At 44.6% G+C, this 12,860-nt stretch overlaps 1 protein-coding gene across 1 annotated transcript in view; it reads left to right on the forward strand.

Moving 5' to 3' along the window:
• Positions 1-12,860, forward strand: part of CHP1 (calcineurin like EF-hand protein 1) — a 51,024-nt gene that overhangs the window by 6,643 nt on the left and 31,521 nt on the right. Inside the window, exon 2 of the mRNA XM_075530906.1 lies at positions 4,200-4,272. Within this exon, the coding sequence (XP_075387021.1) occupies positions 4,200-4,272 (73 nt within the window). The remainder of the gene's footprint in view (positions 1-4,199; positions 4,273-12,860) is intronic.

The following is a 12,860-nucleotide window of genomic DNA, read 5'->3' on the forward strand; positions in this document are numbered from 1 at the left end:
GATGTCTTCCTTTAAAGTCATCAGAAATATAATACGCTAGAAATTACTCAGTGGATTGAGTATTACTCAGTCATTGAAAATAATTAGAAAATCCCCAAAGCGGTATTGAAAAGCTGTGTATTAATAAGCGCAGAGCAAACTGTTAGTAACTGTAAACCCCTGGCATCGAATCAGTTCCAACTCATAGTGAGAGACCCTATAAGAGAGAGTGGAACTGCCCTTTTGGGTTTTGCGATGATCAGTCTTTGTGGGAGCAGACAGCCTAGTGGGGTTTTGAAGTGGGCACCTGGATTTTGGCAGGCCAACCCTGAACCCACTCCGCTACGGGGGCTCCGTATTGCAACTGACTATGTAGGCATACAAATGACTGATAATGTGCTTGACACCATGGGTGGGTGGATTGTGATAAGAGCTGTAGGAGCCCCCAATAAAATGATTAAATAAATAAACAAACAGCAAATGACTGATAGATGAAGAAATGAAGGCAACAGTATTGGGATTGTGAATAAACGTGTTTTTCTTTTTTCAAAATACCCTTTGGGAAACTTAGTAATTCTTTAACTGCTTACTTATTTTTTTGTTAAATTAAAGGGAATTTTAGAATGGCCTTGGAGGCTGGAGACCAGAGCCAGGCCCCAGGGTAAACTGGCTGGGTTCCTAAGGCAATCGGGGTGACTGCCAGAGAGTCCAGAGGAAAGTGAAGATTTCATCCGTACAGCAGTAAAGCTGTGCCCTCAGGCCTGTGATGTCACAGCGATGACAGTGATAACCAACCTGGGGTGCTTACCATGTGCCAGACACATCAAACACTGTCATTTCTTTTTTTCTTCTTTCACATTTTATTTTGTGGTTTGAACTATACACAATAATACATACACCAATTCAACAGTTTTTACACGTACCATTCAGTGACTTGGTTACATCCTTTGAATTGTGAATAACCATTCTCGCCGCCCTTGTTGTGTTGTTTTGACTTGATTGGGAATTAGGTGAAGGGATGCAGAGCAGATCATAGTTTGCCCAACAATTCAGAACACATGCTGCTGATTCAGTTCATCGCTTGCTACCCCCTCAGTGCACCATCATTTATTTCAGTTCCTCCTTCTCTTCCTACCTGTTTACATCCCTCCATCTTTCCTAAGGAGCCCTGCTTGCTTAGTAGTTGTGCCTAGGGCTATTAACTGCAAAGTCAGCAGTTCAAAACCAGCAGCCACTCCACGGGAGAGCGAGTGGGCTTTCTGCTTCCATCCAGACTTGTATCTCAGACACTCACAGGGGCACTTCTATCTGTGCTGCAGGGCTCCTGTGAGTCAGCGTGGACTCGTGGTCCTGAGTATGGCTTTTGAGTGTATCTCTCCTGAACCTTTCAACTTTGCCCTTGGGTAAATGCTGCCCTTTTGAGCTTCCGTGGTTGGTTATTCTAATGTGGAGGTGCTTTGGTCCAGATCAGAATGATGAGCACCATCACCTCAGGATCCTATCAGTCTGGGTGACCAGGAAGCCTGGTCTGGTTCATGGTTTCAGTTCTGTGCCCCATTTCCTCCCTCTCTGCCCAGGGCCTTCTCATGAGCCCCCTTTCGGGGTAGTTCTCGCCCTCCTTTTCTGAGTTGTCCCCATTCAAGTAACCTCTCGGCCCCCAAAGGGTCTTATCTTGTCCTTGGAGTTGTCCTCACTTGGGTCCCCGCACGTAGACCTCCAGAGGATAATGCTCAAGGCAGACCTTCTTTACTAGTCAAGCTAAATGAGTCTTTGATTTTAAGATGACTTTGGGAACGTTTTTGGTTTCCATTTTTAAATTATCTCCGGGCATTAGTCTCAGGGCTTCTTCTAACATTCGTGACTCCAGGAAGTCCGCTGTCTAGGAGAATTTTAGACTCCGCCTGAATTTCCCCCCTGTAGAGTCTCCCATAGATTCTTTGGTTAAAATGTTCAACTACGATAGCTGAGCACCATTCCAATTCAGGTTCCACAGCCAACGAGGGAGTTGTTCGTAGACTAGGAATTAGTCACACATTCTATGCCCTGCGTTCCTGACTCTGCCTCTCCTCTGTTAGATAGATAGAGACCCATGATCCCAAGCACTCTACCTTCATCAGCTGTTAGCCCTCATGACATAGTGGGGGCTAACTGCAGGGTGGTGGTTCAAACCCTCCAGCCACCCTTTGAAAACAAGATGAGGCTATCTGCATCCTTAAAGATTTACACTCAGAAACCCTTTATAGGGTTACTGTGAGTTTCAATCCACTCAATGACTCAGTGCGTTTGGGTTGGTTTTAATAAACCTCAAATTGAACCAGTCTCTCGCATGTCCGTGCCCACCTAGTTGGTGACAGGGCCCACAGCTTCTTCCTTAGCAGCTAGATCCCTCCTGTTTCTGCCCTCAATAAGGATAAACGTCCTTGTGCCACCTTCTCCGCCCTGTGATCTTGGAAGAGAGCTAGACCTGAACAGAGTCCAGCCTAGCCTGTTGAAACCTACTGCTGAAGAGTTCACAGCCACACCCAGCTGAACCCAGCTTCTGTGCCCTTCTCCTGCTTCCCCTATTGACTTTGTTCCCTTGTTTTTAAGGCTGCCTTCAGGGTTTTGCCTCAGGAGCTTGGGGAATGAGGGAGGGGAAGCAGAGTCCACACGTGCCCCACCCTATTTGCCTGTTGTCTCTTCTTCTTTGATAACTATGCCAATCCCCCACCCCAACTCCAACCTAGAAGTCCTGGTGATATAGTAGGGGTGAAGTGTGCTGCTAACTCCAAGGTCAGCAGGTCAAAACTACAGGCTCTTTGGGAGAAATGTGGAGCTTTCTATTCCTATCAGCAGCAGTCTTGGAACCTGGCAGAGCCAGTTCTACTCCTACAGGGTCCCTGGCCTTGTGAGTAGGTATAAATTCCATGGCAGTGAGTTTGGTTGTTTTGACCCCCCCAGTCTGCCTAGAGATTAAACCAATTCTCAGAAATTACGCCCCCCCTTTTTTTCCTTTTTCATAGTTGTCTTATCTGTCTCTAGTTACTGCTCTATTTTAACTAGTTGGTCAGTTTGTGCCTGAGATTACAGACTTTATCTAAGATGAGGAGCAAACTAACTCTCGCAGGCAACAGCTGATGACTAACCCAAACCTCATTTCCACAGTGGTGGATACTGACTCCTAAGGACTTTCTATAGGGCTCAGAAGAATGGGTTCTTTGGGTTTCCAAAGTTGTAAATCTTTATGGGGCAAAAAGCCTGAATTAGACGTTAAATTTTGAGCACCCTGATTTACAGAAGGATAAAGATGGTGGTGACAGCACCCAGTCCATTTACGGCGTCCCTGCTGGGATTAAGCCTGACTGCATGCCTTCTAGTCAGTCGCCAAGGCTGTGGATGAGCTTGCCCTCCGCAGACCGCCTTGGAGAGCAGATTGCCCTCACCTCTCTCTGGCCCAGCCCCGGGGAGGGGCAGTCTTTCTTTCAGGCCCTTGCCCAGGTGTCTCTTTGATGTAGGTCACTCTCCTGGGGGTGGTACAAGGAATCTCAGAGTCATGAGTCCTGCCCTGTCATTTCCCCCCTAACTGCCTTGGTCTGAAGGCCCTGGACCAATCTTGTAAGCCCTTCTCTCCGAAGATGTACATTTCTCAATGGTGGCCTCTCGTCCTTCTGCAGTCCCACCTGTCACTGATGTATTGATCCGCCCCAGGCATGTTTTGGTGATCATCGCTTTTGCCTGTTTTCAAGCTTGGTATCTCAAGAACCCTTGGAGGCCATTCTGCTTGGTGTTGGTGGCCTCCCTCCTCTGGACGGTGTGTCTGTCTTTGTGGCTTTTAAGTCTTAATGAATGCTCCCTCTAAGTTATATTTGAAATGGGCTCTCTTTTGGGCTCATCGTGCTTCTGCGGAGTGGCTGGTGGGTTCGAACTGCTGACCTTGTGGTTAGCCCAACACAAAGCCAAGGCTCTTTGCATGTGAGGACAAGAAGGCCATGTTTCCTTGGAACCAGTCTCTTTACTGGGAAGGGCGTGGACTTGTGTAATCACAGGAAAGAGACCCAACATAGGTGGTTTGTTCCTCCATTTTAGCTTTCTTCCCTTTTTTGCTCCATTTTATCTCTCTGAAGCATTTCATGGGGGGCTGTAGCCAGAAAGGGACCTTGCTTCTGAAGGGCCCCATTAGAATTCTGTTTGAGGGGGTGGGGGGCTACTTCCTCACCTGGGACTAATTTTCTGTTCTTTAGTTTCGCACAGTCAGATCACCCGCCTCTACAGTCGATTCACCAGCCTGGACAAAGGAGAGAACGGGACTCTCAGGTAGGCAGTTCAACTCTTTACTTTCTGCACAGAAGCTCGGGCCATGTCTCAATGGCCACCTTTATCCCCCAAACAAACAGCATAGGCATCCAACACACAGAAGGCAAGAACGGTTTTTGTTAGATTCCTTGGGTGAGAAATACCTTGGTCCTTGGCTTCACCTGAGAATGAATTCACGCTGAAGTCTGCTTTGTGCTCTGAGTGGGTTTTTTTGTAAAGGACAGAAGCCGTTTCAGGCGTTACAGTAAACTGGACACAGGCCAGAGAGAGAAACCGAGGCCCAGCATGTAGGACCACAGCCCATTCGCGAGGACCCCAGAGGAGCAGCTGGAAAAGAGGGCGATGATCTCAAAGTTTGCCCTTTTGAGGCCTTCTGCTGGGAGGTGTGGCCAACGGTCCCGGTTGACCTCATTGGCTGACCCACCTAGCCTGGATTGGGGCCCACCCAGGTGTACCGCCCCTCCTGGCTTGGAGCCTGAATTTGGAGCATGCTCAGTGGAAACTCTGGTCTGTGTTCTGGCTACCTAACATCTTTTCTTTTCTTTTTTTCTGATCATTTTATTGGAGGCTTGTATAGCTCTTTCCACAATCCATACATCAATCCATTGTGTCAAACACATTTGTACATATGTTGCCATCATCATTTTCAAAACATTTTCTTTCAACTTGAGCCCTTGGTTTCAGCTCCCCGAGAACTGTTTTTCTTTTGTCTCACATTTGTTTATTAAAAACTGACAAAAACAAACAAAACCTGTACAAAAATATCCCACATCACTTAGAGAACTGTTTTTTCAATGGTCCATTGTGCATCATGGATCCACAAGGCAACTTAATAAGCAAGGCTGGGAGTCGTTTCAACCCTCTCTGCTTACTGCTTACCACAGGCCTTTCCCAAACACGTGTTTTTAGAGCTCATTTTATTGGGGGCTCTTACAACAATCCATACGGCAGTTGGATCAACTATATTTGTACATATGTTGCCATCATTATTTTCTAAACATTTACTTTCTATTTGAGCCCTTGGTATCAGCTCCTCATTTTTTCCCTCTCATTCCCCCCACCCTCACATTGGCCTTTATGAGATTCATTCATAACAATCCAGGTAGCCAAAGATTTTTCATTTTTAGCCCTTGCTCATCTTGTTTCTTTTTTTATTTTATTAATTTATTAGGAGTTCATACAACTTTATCACAATCCATATATACATCAATTTTGTAAAGCACGTTAATACATTCATTTCCCTCATCATTCTTGAAACATTTGCTCTCCACTGAAGCCGCTGGCTTCAGCTCCTCATTTTTTTCCCCTCCCTCCCCACTCCCTCTGGAACCCTTGATAATTTATATATTATTATTTTGTCATATCTTGCCCTTTCTGACGTCTCCCTTCACCCACTCTTCTGTTGTCCATCCCCCAGGGAGGAGGTCACATGTAGATCCTTGTAATCAGTTCCCCTTTCCAACCCACCCTCCCTCCACCTTCCCAGTATCGTCACTCACACCACTGGTTCTGAAGGGATCATCCCCCCTGGATTCTCTGTGTTTCCAGTTCCTGTCTGTACAGTGTACATCCTCTGTTCTGGCCAGATTTGTAAGGTAGAATTGGGATCATGATAGTGGGTGGGGGGAGGAAGCATTTAGGAACGAGAGGAAAGTTGTATGTTTCACCGTTGCTACAGTATACCCTGACTGGCTCATCTCCTCCCTGCGACCCTTCCCTGAGGGGATGTCCAGTTGCCTAAAGATGGCTTTTTGGTCTCCACTCCACACTCTCCCTCATTCACAATGATAGGATTTTTTGTTCTGATGATACCTGATACCTGATCCCTTTGACACCTCATGATCGTACAGACTGGTGTGCTTCTTCCATGTGGGCCTTGTTGCTTCTGAGCTAGATGGCTGCTTGTTTACCTTCAGGCCTTTAAGACCCCAGATGCTGTATCTTTTGATAGCTGAGCACCATCAGCTTTCTTTGCCACATTTGCTAATGCACCCATTTGTCTTCATTGGTCGTATCAGGGTGTGAACACACAATGATATGATATTTTGTTCTTTAATTCCTGATAACTGACCCCTTCAGTACCTTGTGATCATGTAGGCTGGTGTGCTTCTTCTGTGTGGGCTTTGTTGCTTCTGAGCTAGATGGCCACTTGTTTGCCTTTAAGACCCTAGACGCTATATCTTTTGATAGCTGGGTACCATCAGCTTTCTTTACCACATTTTCTTATGTACCCACTTTGTCTTCAGCAATCGTGTGTGGAAGCATCATGGAATGACAGTTTAATAGAACAAAATGTTCTTGCATTGAGGGAGAACTTGAGTGGAGGCCCAATGTCCATCTGCTACCTTAATATTAAATCTATACATATATGCACATAGATCTATTTCCCCATCATCATATATAAATATGTATGCATATGTACATGCCTTTATTTAGACCTTTTTAAATGCCCTTTACCTCCTAGTTCTTTCCTCTGTTTCCTTTGACTTTCCTCTTATCCCACTGTCATGTTCAGCCTTCATTAGGGTTTCGGTCATTCCTCTTGGTTTCATTATCCTTGATCACCCCCTACCAGGCCTCCTACACCCTCCCGATTTGGATCACTTGTTATTCCCTTGTTCCTGGGTTTGTTAACACCACTACTTTTCCTCCCACCTCCCCCTTTTCTTCCCCCCCCCCCACAACTGTCTGTCCCGTTGTTTTTTCCTCCAGATTGTTCATCCAGCCTATCTTATTTAGACAGACCTGCAGAAATAATAACATTCACAAAAACATGACAGAGCAAAGCCAATCAACAAAATAAAACAAAACAACAAGCCAATGACCAAAAAAAACCACCACAAAACAAATCACAGCAACCAGAAAGAAAAGCTTGTAGTTCGTTCAAGGACTGTGTGTTGGCCTTCAGGAGTGTTTTCCAGACCAGTCTGTTGAGGTGCCAAACCCTGGCCCCAACGTCTATTTTTGGTATTCCCTGGGGACTTCATTGCTCTGCTCCCCTTGCTGTTCTGTTCCATGCCGTTAGTGTTCTGCCTCAATGTGGTGGGATCAGATTGGGCAGAATTTCCACACTGTGTCTCCAGTGTTGTCGCCTGTAGGGCTTTGGCTTATTGAAGGATGTCGAGTTTCATAGTGGAGCCCGCCATGTGTTCTCTGTGGATTGGCTGCTCTGAGCGGGAATATCGTCCTCAAGGCTTGGCGGGCCTGGATATGCTCCACTCCCTCTTCCTCCCCCTTCATTTGCTTCGGTGTACTCTGATCAGACATGCATCCCTCCCAGAACTGCAGATTCAGTGCTGTCCCCTAAAATAAACTCTTCTGGATGGAGGGGCAGCTGTCCACGTAGTTAGGCTCCTCTTATTTCTTAACCCAGTTCATAATCTCAGAGTATCATTCCTAAGCCTTTGGACACTTATTTCTTTTGTTGTTGTTGAACATGTAAACAGCACAACATAGGCCAGAACTTGTACCATTTAGTGACTGTCTTAGGCTGGGTTTTCTAGAGAAGTAAAACCAATAAAGCTCGTATGTGTATGTGTTAGACAAGGTTCTCTAGAGAAATAAAACCAGGACACTTAGGGTTTTATATATATACAGCACAAAGGAGTATAACAGCTAATTAGTCCACACAGTGGTTCAGAGGGCTCAGTTCCACACACTTCTGTGAAATAGGTAATAGACTGGAAGTCCTTCAACTCATAAGGGCTGCTTGGTCCAATGTCAAGGAAGCAGACAGCGAAGTCTTCTGTAGAGCAATGCAGTAGTCCAGCCAGAGGGAACCAACAGCAGGGGGGGTGGGGTTACCAAAATCAACCAGATGACAGGTTACCACAGTCCCAAGCTCAAGGGATGTGTACACCAGCAGCATGGCGAAGCAAGTCTCGAAGGAACCTCAAGGTCTAGGGACACAATCCACCGGTTGGGTGTCCCACAGGTAGTGTAGCTCTCAAGTTGTGGCAGAGAACTAGCGAAGGCAGCCACCTACTGGTCTGATTACCAGAAAGTAAGAGAGAGGGGGGTAGGGCTCCCTGAGCCATTTATCTCTTTGCCCTCCAATCAAACTGTGCCCTTATTAATCCCACATATTCTTATTGAGTAGATTGGCACAATAAACCTACCTATTACAGTATATACACGCAGAAAGAATTATCCCAAAGAAATAGCTCACACAGTTGTAGAAGCTGATAATTTGTAAGACTGTGGGTCAGATGTCAGACTGCTTCCTTTTGGCTCACATAGCTGTAGAGGCTAATGAACCCACAGTCAGCAAGTCAGATGAGAGGCTGCTGTGATAAATGAATCTGAGGTTGGCAGGTACACTGGTAGACTGCAGATGGATGACTCCTAAGGTTGGCAGGCAATATGACAGGTCACTGGGTCAAGTCCAAGAACCAGAGATGAGATGACAAGCCAAACGGAAGAGACACACCCACCTAAAAGTAACAATCTTCTCCAGACTATTCACATATATTGGGAGCAGACCACGTCTCAAAAGAAACGTTCTTTCCATTATTTTGCTTGCTTACAGCAGCTCTCATCATGGGAGATGACTCCATCTTACCCACTAAACAAACCACTGTGAGCTTTGGCTCAGCCAAATTGGCACACAGAGCTAACAATTGTAGTGACATTGATTAAATTCTTAAGAGTTCACGAATCATCCCTACCCTCCTTTCCTGATTGGTTCCTCCCCCATTCACTTCACTGCCCCATAAGGCTATCGAGTCTTTCAAGTTATTGAAGTCATCTTGACCCCATAGCGTTCTTTTACAAGCCTCATGCTCAAGAAGATGTATTTTATTAGATAAACTGAACTATTATTTGGTTAAAAAGTCTGAATCCAAGGTTAATGGATTAAGGTTTAATGATTATCTCAAAGTAATAGTTTCACCCATCCTCCATGGCTCCAGAAAGCCTGGATTCTATCAGAATTTGAAATTGTGTCTTGTATGTTTTCCCCTTTGATCAGAATTGATCTATGAACTCTGATCACAATGTTCAGTAATTTTGTTCAGTTCTGGCCTCATAGCAGAGGAGCCAGTTGCTCATGGAGTAATTAGTCACACATTCTATATCCTCCGCCTCCTCTTGACTCTCCTTCTTCCTCTGTTGTTCTATGTGAATCAAGACCAATTGTCTCTTGTACAGCCACTTGCAACTTTTAAGACCCCAGACACTACACATGGGACTACGATATAGAATGGCACACTAAATATGTCATTAGACCAATTGCCTGAGATTTCCTATGAAATCATTACCCTAACCATCCAAATCAAGAAACAAATCCAATGAAGTTTATCACACACACACACACACACACACAAAGCTACTTTCTGGTTGTTGTTAATGTTGTAAATATATCTAACACAACTTTGGTCGATTCAGCTTATCACAGGTGTACAGCTTATTGACAGCAATTACAATAATTTGGCCTGCAAGCTTATTCTTAATCAATGTGTTACTTTCATCCTTGTTAATCCCCCATACCTCCTCCCTCCCACACCTACTGACCAGTAATAAACTTTGTTCTCTACACATTTGATTTGTTATCTTTTTATATAGGTGAAGTCATACAATCTTTGTTCTTTCGTGATTGACATCTTTAACTTAGCATAATGTCTTCCAGCTGCATACATACTGTGGCAGGTGTCGAAGACTTCATTTATCCTGTTGGGCATTTGCCACCTGGGGGCCATTTAGCAATGCCTGGGGGCCTTTTTTGATGGCCACCCTTGGGAAGCTATTGGCACCTAGAGGGTAGATGGCAGGATTATACTAAGTAACAGACAGTGCTTAAGACATCCCACCTCTCCTACACATTAGAGACAGTTAGCCGCTCCTAAATGCCTGCGGTACTGAGATTAAGCAACTCTGGGAGAGAGTATGTCCAATAGTCTTACCAGAGTCAACTGAAGCAGTTCTTTCCCACTACCTTCCACCCCAGCTCCCAGTAACCTGTTACTGTTGCTGCCCCTCAGGTTTGTTTGACTGACTTGTGGTGACATTGTTTTGTCTTTGGTGGCTGGCATGAAGTGCTTTAGGGCCTCTTTGAAAGGCTACCTTCCCAGGTGTGGACTATAGCATAAGGGAGAAAAGATACTGATTCTAAGCCTTTGGACATACCTCTGCGACAGAAGAGCTCGAGAAGGCTGGTAAATCCACAGGGTCCTATTTGTTAAAGGCAGTCACCCAGAGCTGGCCTTGACCCAGACTATCCCGCACAGCCATGGCAGTCAGAGACTGCAAAATGTCTATCACGTGCAAAACCACAGTCAGGACTTTTCAAACTGTATGAATTTTTACTTGAAAAATAACCAGACTAAAAATCTTGATTTTTCCCATTCCCCTTGAATAGTTTAATACTTCGTTTGAAGTTGGAATTAAATCTTCCTGATAAATTGGATTTAATCACTAAGTAAATATATAAAATTCACATTCAGTTTCAGCACTTTTCTCCTTTGTGGAAAGTAGGTGATTGTGTGTGTGTATGTGTGTGTGTGGGTGGTGGTGGTGGTGGTGGTGGTGATGGTGATGATGGTGGTGAATCCCACGGTTTGCTGGAAAGCGATGGGAAAGCTTCTGCCACGGGAGCATTTCCTTTCAGCTGGCCAATCAGTTGCAGGGTTACCCTACCACTTAATAGACAGGTAAGATCGACTCAGCCCTTCAGCCTCACTTCACATCCTGTGCAAAGCTAGTAAATGTTGGTTTGGAAGCTATTCGTTTAGTGCACTGATCTCTGTACTGATTTTTGAATATTCTTGGAGGAGGTGCTAGTAGGAAGTGATGGATTAATTTTTATTTCATAGTCACCTGGCTCTAACGGACTTTCTAACTCAGCTTTATAAAGCCCTGTTTTATCTGTCTATCTATCTATCTATCTATCTATCTATCTATCTATCTATCTATCTATCTATCTATCTATCTATCTATTTTAGCCCTGGGTTTAACAGCACATTTTATTTCGATCATAATGTAGAGTGAAACCTGAGGAAAGTCCCAGGTCACCTTGAGTTCTGGAAGAAATTACCACCCATCGCGCAAACCACCGTTACTTTATGTAACCCACTTCGTCAGGTCCGCTCACAATCTGGTACTTCTCACCATCTGTGCTGCCTCTGCCTGACCTTCTGCCATTGAATAGACCATCCACTCATGGTGACCCCATGCTCGATGAAAGGAAACACTGCCCTGCTGTGCTTGGCAGCAGACTGGACCATTGTCAGCTGGAGGGATCTCACTGGATGACTTGCAGAAGATCACCAGGTCTTTCTTGCTAGTTTGTGTGTGTCTTTCTCTGGAAGCTCTGTCGAAACCTGTTCAGCCTCATAGTAGCACACTAAGTGTCTCCCCCTTTAGACTATTGGATTTGTTTTCCAATGTTAACATAAAATTCCGTGGCCAGGAATGGAACGGTTTCCCATATGGAAGCGAAGATTTGGCCACTGAACCACCTAAGCTCCTAGGTTACCTGGTGAGAACTTGCATTCTTCTGTAGCAATTTGACAGTTCAGCCCTCTGCAGCCTTTATTGTTAAACTCTGCTCCAGGCCGGTCTGGACTTTTCTAGAACCAGAACCTATCAGGGGGTTCAACTTCTGAATACAAGTGGCCTCCACACAGGGTTCATCTTCTGATGAGGGACCTAGTGGTTGTTGGAAGAAATACTTTTATTTCACATTCTCTTCCAAGATGCCTATCAGCTGCTGTCCATGGCCTTCTTAGACCCAGGAGGACCGACAGCAGAACTGGAAAGCTTTGGGGAAAATGGAGTCTTGGTGAAGTGTCTGAGATTCACCCCAATGTATGTTTTTTGGAATACCAGTTTCATTCTTAATCTATCAAAAGGTTTTTTGTTTGTTTAAAGAAGAACAAAGTTTATTGACTAAGTAATTTGTGCAAAAAGTTAAGAAAGGCTCCTTTAATACTGAATTGCAACACAGTTTTAATAAGCTGGATAAATTATGAATCCTCAAGATTCAAAAATACTGTTGTGTAAACTGTATTTGCCCAATTGACTTGCTGTTTACCTGTAGGATTTCTTTCGCATAGACCATGTCTTCCAACTGATATTGCATAGAATATAAATATGTACTATAGCCTCACACTCCTCACTTCCTTCAGATGGTAATATTTGAGGTGAATTGTTTCAGCCATTGCTGTTTGAATTGGTCGGTCAGAAAAGGCAGTGGAGTCCTTTATGGGTCAGGTGAAGATAAGAGCCAGATTTTGCTTGTTTAACTATCTTCTGATCCAATCGAGTCTGAGGTGTTAGAAATCAGAATGGTGATTGATTACCTTTGAGGTAAAGGAGCAGGTAGGAGGACCACAAAGAGGGTTTCTGGGGGCAAGTTACAGTCTCACTCAGTAAAAGTTCATTATGCTTTTGTACCCTTTTCATATGTACGTTGCACTTGGATGAAATTTAACTTTAAAAGGATCCCCTACATTGAACAACCTCCTGAGATAATGTGAGATAATACTGTGCTGAAACGCTTCGTGGATATTTAATGACGTTAACTGCGGGCACATTTGTTGTTTGTTGCTGCCAAGTCAGTTACAGGGTTCAACTGCAGTGAAGTTATTGGT

The sequence above is a fragment of the Tenrec ecaudatus genome, chromosome 14 (genome assembly GCF_050624435.1).
Source record: "Tenrec ecaudatus isolate mTenEca1 chromosome 14, mTenEca1.hap1, whole genome shotgun sequence".
NCBI lineage: Eukaryota > Metazoa > Chordata > Mammalia > Afrosoricida > Tenrecidae > Tenrec > Tenrec ecaudatus.